This window comes from Podarcis pityusensis, assembly GCF_964106645.2.
Source record: "Podarcis pityusensis genome assembly, chromosome: 17".
Lineage (NCBI taxonomy): Eukaryota > Metazoa > Chordata > Lepidosauria > Squamata > Lacertidae > Podarcis > Podarcis pityusensis.
In genome coordinates, this window is record NC_138042.1 from 7,769,228 (window position 1) to 7,789,822 (window position 20,595).

Here is a 20,595-nt window from a genome sequence, read left to right on the forward strand (position 1 = left end):
GCACGCGCCCCCCCCCCCATTTGTAAATCCAAGTAGAAGACTACTGTTATTTTCAAACTGTCAAGAGATGATACACCAAATGAACTGAACTTGCAGGAGTCCCCAAAACCAAACCAAAGCTTAGTCTACTAAAAAGCTCCCCGGAGAGGCAACTTTCCCCAGCTCCCAAGCTCAGTATCATCCAAAGGTCAGAACCTCCTTCTCATTCCCAGGGCTCTTGTGGTGAAGCTAGAACAGCTCTCTGGGGCCCTACCTTTTGAAACACACACGGTTGCATCAGAGACTTTAAAACAAAAAAGCATTTTATTCAACAAAAATGCACAAATGCCTGCTCAAACTATAAAAACACAGGAAGCTCTTAATTCATGACCATTATCAGGCTTTTACAACAGCTATATTGTGAACAAACATCAGCTTCAAAAAACCCTATGGACAGAGAGAGAAAAACAGACACCACCCAGCAGACACGGGGGGATGTTTTGTTATCATTTATTTGTGAAGTTAAAAACGAGCGGTAAAAAGTAAAAATTGAGCATACAATTTCTTGTTTCAATCTCCTCTTGAACAGACAAAAAACACGACAGATCAGTCCCAGCAGTGGAGAAATGGAGGGCCAGGGCAGGGTTTGTCTGAAACACCAACACCTTTGTCCGAGGAATGTTCCAACTCTAACTAAAAAGCAGAGTGACTTTTCCTTGTAAAGTTTATTTTTTAAAACGAAACAGAAAGAAAAGAGGAAGTGTTACCCTGAAAACTGAGGTGTGTGTCAGGCAGGATAGGGTCTGGCGGCGGCGGTTTTAGTCGGCTATCTTCTACAGCTGCTGGCTCAACATTAGGGGTTTGGAGATCTGGATTTATTTTAAGAGAGACTTGAAGGCGGCGTAGCTGAGATTCCCAGGAGAAACCCAGCAATCAGAGCAACAGGCCAGCTCCCTTCCCACCCTGTCACTTCCTGCAGCAGCCACCTCTTTCCAAAACAAAAGGTTCTCAGAGATGGGGAGGTTCACATTCAACTCACTGAGCCTGTTGAAAGGAGAAAAACATGATGGGAACCTGTTACTGAAGCTTGAAGCAGGAAGCAAGAGGGGCAACCGCAAGGATGTGTATTCCATGGACTCAGGTACGGAATTTGGCTATCTGGAACGCAGTTGCTGCCTTTTTAAAAACTTGAATTTTATTTAGTATTTGTTATACAATAGCAGAAACAAAAACATAGCACACAGAAAAGGCGACAGTATCTGCTTAATGTGTATACCCTTACCTATTTTTGGACTATTAGTAGTGCGCAACTTTTTCCTATCCCAGAACCCTGTTTCCAGTTTTACAATCCTCTGGTCCTAATGGTAGCAGGTGTTGTAACTCTGACAACCTGGAACCTAAATTAAACTTCACTGCCCTGGATGTGCTCTGTGTTCATCTCCACCCATGAACCTGCCCAGTCATACAGATGGCTGCATGCTCTATTACTTGGTGTGCTCTGTAAAAGCTCAAATACTTGATCTACTAAGACCTGTACAAACCCCACAATCATATTTCATTTGTATAAACTCATTTGTCCAGCCACTGACACTGCTTTTGGAGAAGTGCCAGTCACTAAAGAAACAACTAGACGAAGCTTATCAGGGACTCTGTGCTCTGGATTCCATAATCATGCTGCACAGAGAGTTTGAGCTCAAGGGGGTTGGTGAACAGAAATATTCAACAAACCAGTTCTCTTTTGCTAGTTGGGAGGATACCTGTTTGGGAACTAGACTCCTGGAGACATGTCAGACACAAAATGAAGTGTCCTCACAAGTTCTCCTTTGGTTATAACTACAGGTTTCTAGATTTTATGGTGGCAAATGCTCCTTGTCTCTCTACCAATGACTAGCAGGAACAGAATTACCTTTATGAAGTCAACACAGCTAACTTTGCTTAACATGTAATTCAGGCTGCATGTGTTCAGCGTATGCTTTTCTCACTCATACCAGATGGAATCAGGGGTTTCAAAGAAAGACTAAAGCGCATCATGGGCTGGAGATTGCTCAACGCTCAACTTGTAGATATGGCTCATGTTCCACATGTGTTCATTAGATTTTCTTAAATTCTCCCCAAAACGTGCATCATTTCTGTGTCCCCAATCCTAGTCCCTTAAAGCTCAGACAGTATTTTACAACACCTTGTACTAAAAACTTAACACAATACTCACCAGGAGGCTCCTGGTCATCCGCTCCCAAACAGAGATCCTCCCCATTAGGAAAAGAGGGTTTATTTGTACATTATTTCTGTTCACCAACTTATTGTACCTTGTTTGTTTGTTGGAACTTTGGCATTAAAAACTAGAGCAGCATGTAAGGGTGCCTTATTAGTTGACAATAGAGCCTGGGCTCTCAAATGGATCGGGGTTAACCTCAGATGCACCCTGATGTTGCTCGCAAGCATATAGCTTGCATGCTAGTCTTAACTTGGAGGCAGCTACATGAGAACCATCCTTTTTTGGTGTCTGACCTGGAGTGAACCCAGTCTGAAAGTGTTTGACTGAAGGAAGTTTTGTAGGACTTTTGACTGAAGAAATATGGCTTAGTCTTTTGATACTGGGGTTGAAGAAATCAATGTTTGGAATCAAAAATGAAGCCAGGAAGGAAATTTCCATTATTGAAGGTGGACAGATACTACTGCTGTTAATTATGGAGCAGAAAACTCTTAGATGTGGGTGGTGCTAGCACGTTTCACTTCACATATTTGAAGGCAAGGATTTTGGAGGCTTGTTCATCTGGAATACTCTAGCCCCTCTTTGAACTGGCAATAATACTTCCCAAGCTGACACTGCTTCTGCTATTGGGATGAAAAAAGCAAACAAACCTGGATCTCTTACTCCAGATTTAAGAAAAATATTTGAGGCATTTCAACTTCCTCTCTGAAAAGCCTCTAGGATTAGACCTTAAAAAGGCGTGGCGGGCTGCTGGTTTGGACAGGAGGGAAGAACTGACATAAACTAGCCACCCCAAACTTAAAAAAGGATTACATCTCAAAATGTCTCACAGGAGTTTGTAGAAAGTGTGTGGAGCCCAGTCTGGAGCCAGATACCTGTTCTGAAGCAGAAAGGCCATGCTGGCTGTGGTTCTGCAACTCACCTGCTGTCCCTGCTGTGTGGGTGGTGGCACTGGGCCACCAGCGCCAGGCGTCTGTCCATAGTACGCAGCTTGTTGTCTGTAGTATTCTGCCCAGGCTGCACTGTAGTCTGGTTGAGGTCCTGGTGGTGCCGTTGGCCCTGCCCCAGTAGCTACTTGAGCTGCTTCCAAAAAGAAAAGAGGGACTAACTGTGCAATCCTAGGCATGCCGGCTTAGAAGCAAGCCCCACTCGGCTCAGTGAGACTTACTCCCAGATAAATGACACTTCAGGGAGGTAACTCCAAACCCAGCCTGACAGAAGTGCTATAGGACATATCCTCCAAGGAATCTCAGACCCTTAACTCACCTTGCTTCTTATAATACTCTTCCCAGGCTTTTGTGTAGTCCTGCTGTGGTGGAGCTCCAGGCTGCTGGGGCTGCTGGCCTGTAGGCAGTGTCAAACGACAACAGGACCCCGGTCATGCAAAGCTTTCAACTACTCAAGATCCACCTCACTTATAGGATTCAGACTGTAAGATGTACAATGACACAGACTACTAAGAGCAGTCACTAGGACCAATGAGGGAGAAGCAATGTCTTGGCTCACAACGTGCTGAACTTTAGAGGAGCATGGAGCACTTCTGAAGTACAGTGTAGAGCTTGTCATTCTCTCCAGAAGTGGGAGGTATGATTACCTTAGGGAGCACATTCATAGACCCCTGACCCATAACAATCCCACCCCCAAAACAGAAGAAAGTCCATTGACAAGACTCCTAAGTCAGAAGAGTGGAAGAACCCGCAGCTAAACTGCCTTGTGACTCTCAGCATCTCAAAGGCTTCAGCTCTTTCTTCCCTGCAGTAGATTTAAGAGATTCAAGCTAAATACCAAGATGAAAAATTCCCCATAGGGAACCATTACAAAGAACAAAGCAAACTTGCTTTGAAAAATGGTCCTCAAATGGTACTGCTGTTGATAGTGTTGCCATGCTGACTTAACCGAACCATAATTTGCCTAAATTTTGTTTGTTCGTGGTCAAAAATCTCGAAATTAAGTAGCAGTTGGCAAAACTTGTACTGGCTTGAGGAATCAACCTAAGAGGGCCTTCCAATTAAGTCAGTCATTCATGCCTGGATTTGAATGGGCCATTCCTAAGAGGCACCAACCCCCATGACGTTCACAAATCAAGATGCAGAAATAGTTTAACAGGAACAGAAAACAAATGCTGAAGCATTTTGAGTCAGTACGTTATTTATTCGTCAGGGGAGACTGGAAGGTAGTTATTCAGCGTAGTTTCTCAATCAAGTTGCTTTCTGCAGCCCTTGTAATAATACCATTAAATTACAGTGGTGCCTCGCAAGATGAAATTAATTCGTTCCGCGAGTTTTGTCGTCTTGCGATTTTTTTCGTCTTGCGAAGCACGGTGTCGGGAAAGTTTTGGAAAAGCTTCAAAAATCACCAAAGTCTTTAAAAACCTCAAAAAAGGCTACCACACTGCGTTCTATGAGTTGCTCCTCGAAGTCAAGTCGCAACTGTATTAACGGTGTTAAGAAAAAGGAAACAAACTTGCAAGACGTTTCCGTCTTGCGAAGCAAGCCCATAGGGAAAATCGTCTTGCGAAGCAGCTCAAAAAACGAAAAACCCTTTTGTCTAGCGAGTTTTTCGTCTTGCGAGGCATTCGTCTTGCGGGGCACCACTGTACTCCCATCAAAAGAGGTTAAGGATCTGGATAGTCAATTACCTAGTTTTTTGTAATACTCCTCCCATGCTTTAGTGTAGTCTGACTGTCCGGTGGGGGGCGGTTGGGGGGGCTCTCCTTGAACTGGTGGCGCCGTGGGGGCAGGCGGTGCTCCTGGAACTGGGCCCGGGGGCTGCTGGTAGTAGTGCGAGTAATAAGCTGCCCAGGCAGCGTTGGGGTCTGCTGCTGCCGCCGCTTTACCTGGGCAGGAGACACCACAAAAAACTTGAATGCTTCCAGCCACTCTCCCTCATCCCCCTGCGAACCTTGAATGTTCAACAGTACAGTGGTACCTTGGTTGTCGAACGTAATCCGTCCCAGAAGACCGTTTGACTTCTGAAACTTTTGACAACCGAGGTGCTAAGGGCAGACTGTAAAGTCAATTGGGGGGGGGGGGCATGCAGCGGAAGCTGTTTGACTTCCGAGGTGTGTTCAAAAATGGAAGCATTTACTTCCGGGTTTTCGGCGTTTGGAAACCTGAAATGTTCGGCTTCCGAGATGCTTGAAAACCGAGGTACCACTGCATTGTATATTCTGACAATTGACTCTTGAGGGCTGGTATACAAATACTTACTTGGGTCATGAGGAGCAGGAGGCTGCCACTGTGGATAGGCATTCCCCCAGCCTTGAGGTGGGTACTGTGGAGGTGGTGGCCCTCCAGGACTGAAATAAGAGGAGGGAAAAGGTCACTGGCAATATTTACACTAAGCAACCCTCTAGGCTCAGGATTCAGAAATCTGGAACCTGCCCAGCAGCAAATCAAATTGCTCCAGGAAGTCACTGGAGAATACAAAGGGTGGGATTCACCTAGTGAGTCTTGACAGCAGAAGCCCTGTTGTACGTTCAACACAGTGCAACATTGAATTCCCCCAAAAGCAACTGCACAGGGAAACTGGAGCGCCTTCATTTTTTTACAGATAATAAGGCAGGGAGAGGGAAGGTGCTGCTGTACTCCAATGCTCATCAGCACCAGCCAGCATGGCCAGTGATGACGCAAAGCGCAGGGTGACAGGTTCCCAATCCCTGTAGCAAGACATCCCAGATCCAGCCCAATCTCCTTTATGAAATAGGTATACAAGGGAGCTGCACTGCATTAAGACCAAATCTTATCAAGGGGCAAAGCATCACAGTGAGCACCTGCCAATGGCCGAGAGAGGGTCTATTCTAACTTCCCAAAGAAGAAGCAAGTCTCATCTGATATATTAGCTTTTGGAAGCACAAGTTTTACTCCTGTAACAGCACCAACAGCAGAGCCCTCTAACTCTGCAAGTGGTTTTGTTTCCCTACCAGATTGCCCTAGTACCACTTTCTTGGTACCAGATGCCCTGCTAAGTGCTGTGCTACACTGTCACATGGTTTTCCAGTTCAAGGTGAAAGATGCCAATGAGGGTAGCAGCAGCAAGGAACACGCCCAAAGCCAAACCCCTATGTGAAAAACTTATTTCTGCATAAACTATGTGGATCCATGCCCCCTCTCTTATTAAGTGTTTGGTCAAGAAAGTGACAGTGTACTGCAGTGTGTCTTGAAGGCAACGTTTTTTCACCATTTGCATAAACCTCGAAAAATCCCCAAATTGGGGTGGGGACCTTCAGGGACATTCAGTCTCGGCTCAGCATTTCCCCAACAACTTTTGGGCACATCACACTGAGCAGTACACAAGCGTCTCTCCAAGACAGCGAGTGTAGATTTTAATCTCTGGGAAGATTGAAAGGGGTGTCGAAGGCAAAATGGCCCGAAAGGGAGGCACACTCGAGCAGTCTTAGTACTTACTGAGGGGGGGCACTAGGTGGCCCTTGATTAAAAGGCCCTGGGTTGAAGGGGCCCATTGGAGCCGGTCCAGGAGGTCCACCAGTCCCAGGTCCTGGTCCAACTGGACAGAGGGGACCCTAAGGAAGAGATGAATAATCCCTGAAGTGGAAACCGCCACATCCAGAACACAGTCACTAACATTCCCGGCTCGCTCCCATCTGGGAGGCCTGCCACACAGTGAAGGGCAGGCAAATACCTCAATCTTCTCTTCAATGAGCTGCTTGGCATGGTCAATTTGTTGAGGTGATCCCCGGATGATGAACAGTTTGAAGTTGGGGTCTCCATTGGGCGGTAGCTGCCGAGATATTTCTACAAAGGCTCCCGTCTGCTGATTGATAGCCTTTACATTTTCTCCACCTGAAAAGAGAACGTGGAGGTAACACCTCAGGACTTGACGGAGCGTCTCCACCCCCATTGTTCAACCTGGACACTGAAGTCCAGCTCCGAGGGCCTTCTGGCGGTTCCCTCACTGCAAGAAGGGAGGTTACAGGGAACCAGGCAGAGGGCCTTCTCGGTAGTGGCGCCCGCCCTGTGGAACGCCCTCCCATCAGATGTCAAGGGAATAAACAACTATCTGACTTTTAGAAGACATCTGAAGGCAGCCCTGTTTAGCTAAATTTTTAATGTTTGATGCTGCCCAGAGTGGCTGGGAAAACCAGCCAGATGAGCAGGGTATAAATATTCTTCTTATTATTCTTCCACCTCACTTACCTCTGCCAATAACCAGTCCACACTTGTGAGTGGGGATAGAGAATGTCATCTCTCCTCCAGGGGGCCCCCAATTACCCTGCCCCCTGCCTCTGCCTCTGCCTCCAGGAGGCATTCCTGAGCCTGGGGGACCTGGGGGGCCACTCTGCAAGACAGGAACACAATTCATCTTCATGGGAAAAGGAAACATTCTGTGGTTAGCGGGTAATGTTGACTCTGCACATGCCACACAGCAGTGGCCTCCGAACTATATAGGGAGCCCTTGGCTGCTGCCAAAGTTCATCAGGGGTTCCTGAATGAGAAGGCCATTCATGGCACACTTCCTTGAAGGACACTTTGCCCACCATCAGCAGTTTTTCACTGCAAAGTGAAGCTACAGAGATGCTTTGAATGCATTTTGGGATGCACTTGGCTTCAGTGTGGCCTGGCTACCACTACACCCGCCACCACCAACATGCCCGAGAATAATGTGTGCAACATGCTGGGGATCCTTGACAATTAAGTCAACATGGAAAGGGCTCCCCTGAAGGTAGAGCGTGAAAGTCTGCTGAAGAGAAATAGCAACATCTACTTTTTCGGAGCGATTTCTACCTTGGGCTGGTAAGACAAACAGAGTCAAGTTCTCAGTGGGATGATACTGAGGAGCTCTAGCACCTTATTAGCAAAACATGACTGAAAAGATTTTGAAACTACTTGACATGCTGGACCAAGGTTTTGAGGGTCAAGGTAACAGCATTTCATACCCGGAGACTCTGGAGAAGCTCATTGATAATCCTGGCGGCATGCTCACATCTGTCAGGGGGACCCATGATATGGGCAATCTTCTCAGGACCTGTCCCATCATCTAAAATGCAAACCAAACAGGGAACTTCATTAGGTTCCACATTCAATTAGTTTCAGAACCAGTCCACTAGCTCATGAGCCACTTGGTGCAGCAACAGCATAAGCTCTCAAAAGAGAGAGACAAACGTCCATTTAGCTTCCTTAATACCTTCTCCCCTCTGCAGCAATATGCCACTCCAGTTCTGTGGAAGGAGAACACACACAGTTCACACAAAGAAGCCTCGAGAACCCAGACACACAAAACAGGCAACACTGCCCTTCAGGAAATGGGTACTACAAGCCATGCCAAGATTTGAATACACCAAGCCCGTATGGATCTTTGATTGTGTAAACCCTTAAATCTGGGATCTCTCTGGGAAAAGATTTCACTTTGTGGTTTTCAAAAGCGTTTTGTAGAACGTAATTACAACAGGGATAAAAACTTGTGGAGAGCAGGTAAAAGATCAGATAAATAGGTGATAAATAGTATAGGGAGAAAAGCCAGAGAACATTGAATAGGCCTGATGTTTCAGCATGCTGTATGAAGACAGATCATGACAGGGAAGAGATTTAGTCTTCTGACCTTGCTTGAACTGTATCCGAACTCCAGCGTCATTTTGTATTTTCTTAATCATCTCACCACTACGCCCAATAACCACACCAACAGAATGCCTGGGCACAGGAACCTGAGCAAGCAAGAAAATGGCAAGCAGAACCAAAGTCAGGTAAGAGCAGTTCCAATTTCTAAGAAATGTTAGGACTGGACAAGTGTGAGTATCAATACAGAGACAAGGGGGGGGGGGGAGATGAGCACAAAATGTCATACTATAAATTATGCCCCCCTGTCCCAACAAATCCAAGCCAATGTCCTTACATCTATTCCTCCACCAATCCTGGAACCGTATTCATTTCGGTCACCAAAGCCTCCCTGGTCCCGTTCTCGTAAGATGTCCATTACCATTTCACAGGCTTGCTGCAAAGAAACATGAACATTAATGTTGGAATTATTTGGGAACCTCTCTCAAGAGTATTTCTCCCAAGGTAGATGTGGCACAAGAACTGCCAAGGAAGAAGTCCTTTTTTTGTACTTGTGAATACCTGGATTTGAGGCTGGGCAGTTTAGTCACTATCACTGCAGCGCAGTGCAGCAAGAGCAAACTTTGGAGTAGCTAGTTAAAAGTCTCAGTTCAAGTAACCCAGTTTAATGCTGTACTAGCAACTCAGTATAAAGGTAGCATCATACGCTGATGGGAAACTACAGCAGGGATTCAAGAAGGCACACCATGTGGTATGAAGGAGAGAGGTGAATGACTTTTGCAGCAGAGTTTTGGGGATGAGTGAGGGAACCAAAGTATAACAAGGCAAGTCTAAAAGGAAGGCTGCAATAGTCATGGCAGGAAACCACCGGCGCAAGAGTTTGAACTGTGAGTATGCAGCCATTTTCACAATGATGAGAGTATGGTTGGGTATCTAACTACTTAAAAAAAACCACCACCACCATGGTCAACTGACTACTCAAACGGACAAATGATAACTTTAACACAACATTTCATTGGGATTTTTTTGTTACTAAAACAAAAGAGATTGTTGATCGTTGTCGCTAAATAGAAAAACAAGTTAATTAACTTATTGCGAAACAAGAAATTTCACCTCTTTGGCGTTTATTCAAAATGCTTACCTGTACTTTGTAAGGATCACCAATTATCCGAAGGGGCTTGTCTACATTTGTGTTTTGTGAACCGTCTTGAATTAAAATCATTTTCACTCCAGCTCGTTCCTACATTGGCAGAAAGCGAGAGGTCAAGCGGGTTACACAACTGTGCAGAATTCTTGCAAGCCCTGCCTCCTTGGACAAGACTTAAACTAAGATCAATTTGAGTTTCGGGAGGCTCCAGTCCAAGAAACCATCCTTGCCCCAAGAGGCCAGAGAAACCAAGTGCTGTAAGCAAGAAAGGAGGCAAGTAAAAAGAGGGCAAGCACCCGCTCTGATGCAAGGAATTTGGCTGGGAGCACAGCATAGCCCTCACCTGCAACTGCTTAATGGTCTCCCCTCCCTTGCCAATCACCAGGCCTGCTTTCCCAGCTGGGATCATGATTTCCTGCACTGTACCATTCTGCCCATTGGCATTATCGTGGAACTGACCAGGTGGCCCACCACGTCCTCGAGACACGATATCATCAAGCATCATTTTTGCCTTCCTGCAAAGAGGTGGGATGACAAACAACATGATGGTGAGTGACAGGGCTTACAGCCTCTATTCTTTCATTGTGAAGGTACTATAGCATGAAATGGAACTCACAGCAGTGTTCTTCGTTCTCAAATCACCTGTAGTTCAGTGTTGCTGTTGTGCTGATTCCACAACATCACACAACAGGTAACCTAACCAGCTCAAGTTGCGAATACAAGCACTTTATATTTGCTCTGGATAGTAATGACCGATTTAATGACATTGCATTTTGTGTCTATACAATGTTATGTCATTCATAACACTAACAGGAAAAATCCTGCTTGTCTGCCAGGTACAGTGGTGCCACAACTGCAATTCTCAGCAAGTTTTTAGCTCCACCCACCAATGTCAGTCAAACCAGACATGCTCAGACGCTTCCCCACAGGGAACATAAAAAGCCCATCACAATGAAATGGCTTTTGTGTGCTGAGATACAAAGTACTGCCAAGTTTTTTTTTTTAATTCTTGAAATTTTCTACCATATTTTGAGACAACAAGGCAGCTTCTAGAGTAAAAATACAATAAAAACAATGAGGTAAAAGCAAATACATCTGTTAAATCAGCAGCAAGAGAGAGGCATAAAACTGGATTGGTTTAAAAATACACCATCACAGATGGAGGTCAAAAACAGATTAAAGGCACAGTGAAATAAAAAAGTCTTTGCTGCCCTCCTTACCTTGAGAGAAGGGGCCAATTCAACTTCTTTCAGGGGGAAGTGCCACAATTTGCGTATTGCTACTAAGAAGGCCCAATTGTTTTCCTGATTGTCATGCCCTGCTCCTCTGCCACAGTCCTTGACTATGCCACCTGGCGGCTGGATTCTTTTGGCACACCCTGTCTCCCCCCCCCTTATGTTTTTGAAATACAGTGGTACCTAGGGTTAAGTATTTACCGTAATTCGTTCCGGAGGTCTGTTCTTAACCTGAAACTGTTCTTAACCTGAAGCACCACTTTAACTAATGGGGCTTCCTGCTGCCGCTGGGCACGATTTCTGTTCTCATCCTGAAGCAAAGTTCTTAACCCAAGGTAATATTTCTGGGTTAGCGGAGTCTGTAACCTGAAACGTCTGTAACCTGAGGTACTACTGTAACATCTTGACAAAGGACAAGAGGCTACTCACTGCACAGATTCTGGTGATCCTGTCAGAGACACACTTCGCTCTGGCATTCCTCCACTGTCTGTAGGAGGAAATAAAGGCCATCAGGAGACATCTCTCCACATCAACACATTTCCTCAGAGTTTGATCCCTCCTCCAACTCAGGTATCATCCACAGGGTATGAAGGAACTGGCGTTGAAAGAGTAGGTCTTTCACACACATGCACAACATTATTAAGGGCAACTTCTCTATAATGAAAATGCTGATCAGTCAACAGGAATTAGTACAAAGACTGAAAACGGTGAAGACACCTGTAAACTAAGCAACTGAAATGGTTCCCCACTCAAACAAAGTTAACTTACCACAAGCTAGAAAATACGTTTTGCCTTGTGAGAATACTGTATTCATGCCGCCTCAACAAGCTTCCTCCCTCCTATTTTCTAGCAGAGTGTATTAGCATATTCAGAAGACACTTTGTCTCCTGAACTACATTCTTTACCACAATTATATCCATTGAGCTACTTGCTGCCACGATTATAGGCTTCAGGAGGAACAGCCAACATCTGCAGCTACATATGCTGGAAGTTACACCCCATGCAATTCTCACACCTACCTGGAGATATCTGTACTTTGCACCCAGAGTCCTGCTGTATTTTGTTGATCTGTTCCCCACCTCTTCCTATGACTGCAAAAGTAAGGAGAGGGGCATTAAGAAACTCAAGCCTGAGATAAAAGCAGTTGTCATTATCCTAAGAGGGAGGCTTGAAGACAACACAGGTTTCCCTCTCTCCTCTCCACAAGAGATGAAAAGGATCTTCTAACAGTAAATACAACCCCATGTAGTGTTGTGTGCATATGTGGATTGGGGACAGTAGCTAAGTGGAGACATAATCCAATCAAGTTTCACTGTTTATATGACATATAAGTGAAGGATGACAGAACTGCTCCTCCTAAACAAAGTTCACACAAACATGAAAGAAAGAACTCCAGGGTCTCATGATGCCACAAGAGGTATGATAGCCTACAAGAACTAGAGGTCAATGAGAACCTTAGCACTCAAGTTTCAACCAATTTCTCTGCTAGCCTTCAGAGCTTGAATGCCAAGCCAATTTAAAACCAGGGCTTGTAAACAAAAATGCCTTCTGAGAACCAATCCTTCCCTACTTAAGATAAAACTCTGCTTCAGGCAGTGTTTTGCAGCCACCATTCCTTCTGGTAAAGGCCAATGCAGGGCCTTCTACCTTAGTCAGGATCACTCACAGAAAGTTGATGAATCCAAAGCAAATGCCAAAAGCAATCCAAAAAATGAACTCTTTTTCACTGCAGCACTCCCATCCTGAGCCTCAGAAGTGTCCAGGGCAAATCTGTGTTGCTGCTCAACTCACAAAAGTCTTGCTACACGTGGAAAGTGCTCATATGACACCAGCCTCAAGTTGTCCTCAGCAACCAGCTCCTACCAATTTAATTAAACTGAAGGCTTGCCAGAGCACTTTATTGAGCAGAACACCCACCCCACATCTTTGGAGCTACGTACCATACGCAGCTTGAAGCACACAGGGTCAACTCACACACTTGACATCTCTCAGGAAAGACACACAGAAGGGTCACAAAACAAACCAGCCTGCCTGAGCCTTCCCTGTGGAAAGCTCAGCCAACAGGCATTGAAAAATCAAGAAGGCACTGGTTAGTAAAGGTAAAGTGACAGTCTTTCAACTACGGCAACAGCAGATTTCTGCCCTCTCTGTCTAATACTCACTGAGTCCCACCATGCCATCAGGTACTCTGTACTCTTCAGTCACTGTAGACCTGCAAGGGAAAGTTTGGCAGCTTAAAGTAAGGAGTGGGAGGGTTACAGAAATGGAGCTGGTGTTTACCAGCATCCATCAAGAAGCAAAAACGGAGAGCTTTCCTCCTCCTCCTGGGAGGGCAGACAGGAAGGTGGCTGAGCAATTAGGCACCGCTCTGAGGAAATCACCATGCACCCGTGCAAAATGCACCCATGCAACCTGGCAGAAGCTGCTGCAAACTAAGTAGCCCAGCATCTGCCCACAAGGCTCAGACACAGGCTTCACAAACTATAGCTACAAAACCAGAAGCTACACAAGAATGTGAGTATCTAAGAAATGGCCAACCAGCACAACCTTTCACTACCTACCAAGGGACGCAAGTGCTTGGGAGTGACTGGTCTTTTAGTGGGACATCACTCACAAATCTGGATGCCAACCTCACCCAACAAAAGCAGCCTTTTCTCTTTGGGGGTACTGAAATGCTGCCCCCTTGCAGTCAACCTGAACTCACAAGCTGAATACTTTTAGCACTGATTTAACCTTTCCAGCTCAAGCCTATGTGGGGATAAAAAAAAGAGGCACAAAGCTAATTTACCTGGGAGGAGGATGGATCGGTCCAAGCTGAGGGGGTGGTGGCATGGCTGGAAAGCAAAGCAAGGGTATGGTTATGAATCCACATTCTTGAAGGTAAACTATAAATCAGTCACTGGGTTTCCCAGTCTGCTGCTGTGGCTGTTTTTTAAAAGGTCCTGTTTTTAAAATGCAAAGCTGACCTTCCTAATCCCATAGAACTCTCCCCACCAAAAGAGTTAGCTTACATGTCCTCCCACTTTTCAGTATCAATATGAAAATAAATATGAATAGAATTTCCGCGTAGTTAACACACATTATTCTACAAGTCTTTAATAATAAAGTATACTTACGTTCTGGCTGGGGAGCCATTTTCTTGCTCTCTGGCTGGTCTGTCAAAATAAAAATAAATAGTCACCTCTTTCAAAAATTAAAAGACCGTCTCTCCTCTCTTCAAGCTTTCAAAACTAACAGTCAAGATTGCAGCTACATGGAAGGAATATTATGGAAACTTCACGAGCTCTGATAACTATATCAACAACACATTCATATTCAGGCATACTAACACAACTGCATGACCTTTAGCAAGGTGTGTGTGTGTGTGTGTGTACTTCACACTCCTAAGAATCCAGAGTTCTACATGAGGTATTGCGAGTTTAATTTACTGTGTCCCACTAGGGTCAGTCTCACATACCTCCATCCTCCAGTTGTCTCTTCTGACCACCAAATCCAAAGTCAGGTGTAGTGTTGTTCACTGTTGTGGCTGTGTCCCCCCCAATTTTAGCTGCTATCTGAAAGTAGAATAGACACTAGTTAGTCTTCCCTAAATCTTATCAAAAGAACCAAGAGCAAGTTGTTTACTACACATTTCAAAAACCCAGGAACATCAAGTCATTAAGTATACATTGCAACACATGGCACATGACTGTGCTTTTCCTAAGCCCAAAGTGGTCTATATATATAAAAATGGCAAGCCATTAAATCTCACCATGGTAATTCATTCACTAGTTACCTCCTATTTAGACTACTGTCATGCTCTCAGTGTGGTGTTGCCTTTAATAAGTTTTCTGAAAATTAAACTGGCAGCAGCATTTTTCACTGGTTGATGGACTGGCAGTAAAACAATTGATGAATGTTACTCTAATTTTGTGTGATCTGATTGCTTGTTCTGGGCTTAACATAAAAGTACTGATTTTAACCTTTAAGCCCTAAATCATTTGTGAATGGGGTATCTCAAAGACAGCATTCTTTTGTATGTGACCCACATGATGCCGTTCAACACATGAAGTCTTACCCTGGGTGCCATTCAGCAGGCACTCACAAGGAGTGCAGCTTTCTCAGTGGTGACATTGACTAGACAAGTTATTCTCTCTAAGATCTGGCTCTGACACACCATTCTGCTAGGTGCCTGGCTAGAAGTTGACTTTCAGCTGGCTTTTGTGTAACTTTGACTTTCTCATCAGAACAGTAGCACTTTTGCTTATGATAAAATGACAACATGATCACCTTGGTATTTTCTTCTCATGCCTTCCTTGGCACACAGGAGTTTTAAAAGCCCTCTTAAAGCACAGGCTAGTCTTGTACCACAGTGGTACCTCGGAACTTGAACGGTTCTGTTCTCGAATGTTTTGGCTCCCAAATGCCGAAAACCTGGAAGTGCTCCGGTTTTTTAACGTTCCTCAGAATATTGCTTCCACTGTGCAAAAACCTATCTGTTGGCCAATCGGAAGCCATGCCTCGGAACTCGAACGTTTCAGAAGACGAATGGTCTTCCGGAACGGATTACGTTCGAGTTCTGAGGTACAACTGTATCTTGTAATGATGTAGCTGCCTATCCTAACTCTTTGCAAAAACTGTGGTTAACAACATTTAAATTCTAAGTATTTCCACATTTATATTTTCTTTCAAGAATAATTTTTACGTACAACTAAAAAGGCAACTTCTTATGGCAACTCTACTTAGTTTTTTGCCCCATCACAAAGTTATCTTGCTATGTTTTAGATCAATGAAACAAAGTAGCTTTCAGATTTTCAGCTTGCCGAATATGTAACTTCCAAAGAAAAGCATCAACATTTTTAGCCATCAGATACCACTCTACTTCTGCACCACAAAAGATATCAGCAATACTCAAATGAAGGAGCCAATAGCTTGTCCCCAATGAGTCCCATTTCCTTCTAGAAATTGAGCTTCACACCAGCTCACTGTAAAGCCTAAAGTTGCACTGATTCCCTGCCAGGAATGGCTTCCGTTCCTCTTTAGAACTCCCAATACTTTTAACAATAAGGAAGAGAGAATTATGGCAGGGCAGGTTTTCCATACTTGCAGTACTGTGACACCTCTACATCTCCTAAAATTCATGCCTTTGCACAACCCTTAAACGTACAGAAGCCCAAAGGTTGGCCACACCTGTTCTTCACTATGGCCAAATATGCATGCCTGCAGCTCTCTGAACCAGCCTCTCCCGAAAGTTGCTACAGTAAGGCCTATAGAAATGGAAATTCAGTGATGAGGATGCCAATACTAGTCCTCTCTAGTTGCTACACATAGAATTAGTTGGTATACTTATATCAAATAAAGAGGAACAGACTCTGCACCCAGGGCTATAATGTAGGTAACAGACAAGAATTGAGGGGAAAGTATTGAGGGAAGACAGGTGGATGCCTGACAGTAAAGAGTTCTCATGGCAGAGAGTGGCAACATAGATTGGGTTTATGAAGGATGAATACGAGAGCAGAAAGGGGGTAACAAGGGCCATGGAGAGGGAGAAGAGTTAACTTACTAAATAAGAGCAAGTGGATGGAAAGCATTTGAAGGTCAAGAGAAGTTTAAACAGAATAGGACCAATCAGGAGGACATGACTAATACAATCATGGCACCAAAGAGAGAGGTTTCAGAGAAGGGGCAGGTGCATATTTATATACCCAACAACCAAACAAGATTGGTACCATGATTGTTAGCTTTTTATCAGAATATAAATCATTCCAGTGAGTGACTTTAATGCACTACGGATTTCCAAGTTAGAGAAGTCCCAAAATCAATAAGTCCTCCAATATTTTGCCAAATCTCTCTGAACAGACCTTAGAAAAGTTGAGTTCAGCTAAGTTTTGGTGGTGTTTGAACCCCAAATATAAGTCTACACCATTGATTTTAAACCACACTTGAGGACTGATTATTATTTTTTTGTATTCAAACATTGTAAAGCATTGTTATGTAGTATCAGAAAGTTGTAAAACAGGAATGAAGACTTTTTCAGATTGCTCATCACTTCTCATTAGTTACTCAATGGAAATAAAAAAGGAGGTAGAGGATCTGGAAATTGGATGAATATTTGATAAGAAAGCAGATTGAGGATCATATCGAATGAAGTCATGTGTTGAATGTTTTTATAAGAGCCCGCTAGATCAGGCCAATGACCCATCTAGTCCAGCATCCTGTTCTCACAGTAGTCAACCAAATGTCCATAGGAAACCTGTAAGCAGGACCTGAGCACCAAAGCACTTTCCCTTCCTGTGGTTGCTAGCATGCTAGCAACTGGTAAAGTCTTCCCTTTAGCACAAAGATTTCTACCCGCACAGCAGGGCTTCATCCCCCTCTCTTCCACCCCTCCATATCTGCTCCAGAAGGTTAGAAGAATCCTCAGAACACTTGGGGATGGGGGGGGGGGGGAGAAGTCATCTAAATGTGCAGGTTGAAATCCTTGCACTTAACAAGATGAGTTTGCTGGATACAAACCACAGATCTCAAGAAGATCTGCAAGTGTGTTTTCATTTAAAATGGAAGTCCAGAGATTAAGAGGTCACAACTTGGAAGATGAAATGAAGAATCTCTGAGGATAACTTGAGCTGCTTCCATTTTGGCTGGGGGTACTGCAAATGTATTTTTGCGTATCTCAATTTTAGTATTACTTCTGCTATTTTTTAGGGCTTGGCTAATTTATCTCTATACACTTTCAGCAGATGTTTCGAGCTTCCAGCTTATTATTTAATGTTCAACATGCTACTGAAGTGAAGTATTATTGAAACAGTTGTTTACATTTTGTATGTGGAAAAACAACATAGAAATCAAACCATGACTATGGGTGGCATTAAAGAAGGCTGATCGCCGAAGAATTGATGCTTTTGAATTATGGTGCTGGAGGAGACTCTTGAGAGTCCCATGGACTGCAAGAAGATCAAACCTATCCATTCTTAAGGAAATCAGCCCCGAGTGCTCACTGGAAGGGACAGATCGTGAAGTTGAGGCTCCAATACGTTGGCCACCTCATAAGAGAAGACTCCCTGGAAAAGACCCTGATGTTGGGAAAGATGGAGGGCACAAGGAGAAGGGGATGACAGACGACGAGATGGTTGGACAGTGTTCTTGAAGCTACCAGCATGAGTTTGACCAAACTGCGGGAGGCAATGGAAGAGAGAAGTGCCTGGCGTGCTCTGGTCCATGGGGTCACGAAGAGTCAGACACGACTAAACGACTAAACAACAACAACCATTTGAGGGAGATGTCATTAAAAGAAGCTGAAGTTGCAATTTTACACACGTTTACTTGGGCACAAGCCTCACTGAACAAGTGGACAGAAAGTGTGGAAGGACATGCTAGATGTTACTTGGAGCTTTATTTTTAGTTTATCAAGAGACATAGGACTAATCAGTGGCTAATATAGGCTTATTAACTGACTTTATAAACAGTGGTTCGAGAAAGTATTGGGTTTAATTTTACTTTAAAGGAAAGTATAGGTAGATAATATTTATTAAAGAAAACATAAGGTAATCAATTATAAAGAAAAATGACTACAAAACACTTTATTTCTTATGCCTTCAGCATCTGAAGATGTCGAATGGAAGGGTTCCTTTTTATAAATAACTTAACAGGCAGTATTAAAGTTTTCAGTGCAACAACATGCTGGTAGAAGAATGGCTAGAACAACAAGTCTTTGAGGAATGACTATTCAGTAAAAATAAAGGTTTGCTATCTAGAATGTATGCAATAAAGCTATAATATTAAATTAGGAGACAGATGGACACAGTAATAATTTCAACAGAAACCTGGGGCTTAAAATTGCAAAGAGGACCAGGAAACTGCTTTTAGCTCAATATAATTGGGCTAAAGTGGAAGGGAACACTACTGATTTGAAATATAAAAACTATTTTAATTTTGTAAAAAGTGCTTGAATTGCAGAAAGAACCTGTAAGTTTTGACTGCAGGTTTCAATTGTGAAAATGAACAAGTATAGAAGTTGTCATTTTCATAAAGATGAAGAAAAACCAAGAAAAAGTGTATGAATAAAATATAAGAAATAACAAGTGAAGGAGAGATTTTGCTGTATCAAAAATGGTCAATTTTATTGACATTACAAAGATAAGTGTCACAAATTTTAGAACTTGGTGAATGACCTGATTTGGACAATCACTTAAAACAATTTTTACCTTGCCCTCTATTGCACTCCAGTTTCAGAGTGAAGATCTTGTTTTGTATTAGGCAAGAACCAGGGAATTCTAGTGCTGGTTAACAAACCAGAAAAATAAGCAAGGATCACAGGAGTGCTGGGTTTGGATGGCTAGTCAAAGTTTAGCAGAATTGTCTTAACCAGCTGAATCTATGGGAAGGAGGAATTACAGGTAACTGTAGGACTAGAATGCTTATACACAGACTTCATATTAACATAGTTATTTAAAAGAAACAGAGAATTTAAAATTAAAAAAACCAAACTATCAATTTTATCTAATCTGAACTACAGCAAGCCTAATACTACTAACACAGGGCTCAGAAGACAAAAACTGTGTCAAATTGCTAAGATGGACTAGCTGTAGAAATGAGTTGACTGAACAAAGGGTATCCAGAGGGCAAAGAATCTGAAACAAGGAAGTCAGCAGCCTACTTAAAACTTCAAAACTGATACTGTAAGGAAAGGGTTGCAGTGATTCTGTTGATTAGCAGGAACAAACAAATCCACCCATCAAATCTGACAATAAATGTCCCAGCAGCGGGGGGGGGGGGGGGGGAGTGGAAGGGAAACATTGATTCTAAACAAGAAATCCAGGTTTATTTTGTTTTGCAGCCACAAAAACAACAAAGTAGGAGTAAAATGGTTGTGCTAAGCGATGGGTTTGCTGGGCTTAGATTGAAGTGCAAACCAGGTAAGGGTTTCCTGGTTATGTAAAAGTATACTTACTGGACCTCATCAATCAATATAGTGAATGTTCATTTTTTTTTATAAAAAACCCCCAAGGTTCTGAGAATTTGAATTTCATCAAGCCAGTTGCAAAAGTACTGTAATACAAAAATTAATTTCCCCTGAATTTGTATCAGGGAATATCTAAAATAAACACCAAAACATCACAGTATAGAATAGAACTATCAGTGCTATGTCAGGACCTGGTGAGCAAGTCTTTCATTCAATCACTGGAGGCCATATCTGTCAACTTTTCCCTTTTCTTGCGAGGAATCCTATTCAGAATAAGGGAATGCTGGAGGCAGCAGAAAGGCATCTGTGACGGTCAATGTCTCTCACTTCAACAAAAGCAGGCAAATATATGGCTCATAGCCATAAGAGATTTACACTAGTATATGTTATCCCTGCACGACTTCCTAAAAATAAGACCTTTTCTCCTTGACACACAAGTTCTAGCTACATAGAAGTGTCAAACCCTTTAAATTCATGTTTCCTTTAGGAGAACAGAGAATTTTCCAAGAAAAATAGATCATAAAAAGCAGAATGAATGCTTAAAAATTGCTTGAAAAATATGTTCAATA

At 43.4% G+C, this 20,595-nt stretch overlaps 1 protein-coding gene across 2 annotated transcripts in view; it reads right to left on the bottom strand.

Annotated features, from left to right (window-relative positions):
* Positions 1–284: 284 nt before the first annotated feature.
* The window catches only part of KHSRP (KH-type splicing regulatory protein), a 26,083-nt gene continuing 5,772 nt past the window's right edge, over positions 285–20,595 (bottom strand). Inside the window, exons 2-20 of one of the 2 annotated variants that reach the window (XM_080988146.1) lie at positions 14,543–14,639; positions 14,202–14,240; positions 13,874–13,919; positions 13,248–13,297; positions 12,105–12,176; positions 11,515–11,572; positions 10,194–10,365; positions 9,845–9,943; positions 9,041–9,139; positions 8,750–8,852; positions 8,088–8,188; positions 7,348–7,489; positions 6,833–6,993; positions 6,598–6,713; positions 5,401–5,489; positions 4,830–5,027; positions 3,458–3,535; positions 3,114–3,274; positions 285–1,023 (exon numbers count right to left, since the gene is read on the bottom strand). In XM_080988146.1, the coding sequence (XP_080844272.1) occupies positions 1,015–1,023; positions 3,114–3,274; positions 3,458–3,535; positions 4,830–5,027; positions 5,401–5,489; positions 6,598–6,713; positions 6,833–6,993; positions 7,348–7,489; positions 8,088–8,188; positions 8,750–8,852; positions 9,041–9,139; positions 9,845–9,943; positions 10,194–10,365; positions 11,515–11,572; positions 12,105–12,176; positions 13,248–13,297; positions 13,874–13,919; positions 14,202–14,240; positions 14,543–14,639 (1,890 nt within the window). In that variant the 3' untranslated portion in view covers positions 285–1,014. The remainder of the gene's footprint in view (positions 1,024–3,113; positions 3,275–3,457; positions 3,536–4,829; positions 5,028–5,400; positions 5,490–6,597; positions 6,714–6,832; positions 6,994–7,347; positions 7,490–8,087; positions 8,189–8,749; positions 8,853–9,040; positions 9,140–9,844; positions 9,944–10,193; positions 10,366–11,514; positions 11,573–12,104; positions 12,177–13,247; positions 13,298–13,873; positions 13,920–14,201; positions 14,241–14,542; positions 14,640–20,595) is intronic. The other variant, XM_080988147.1, reaches the window with a different exon arrangement.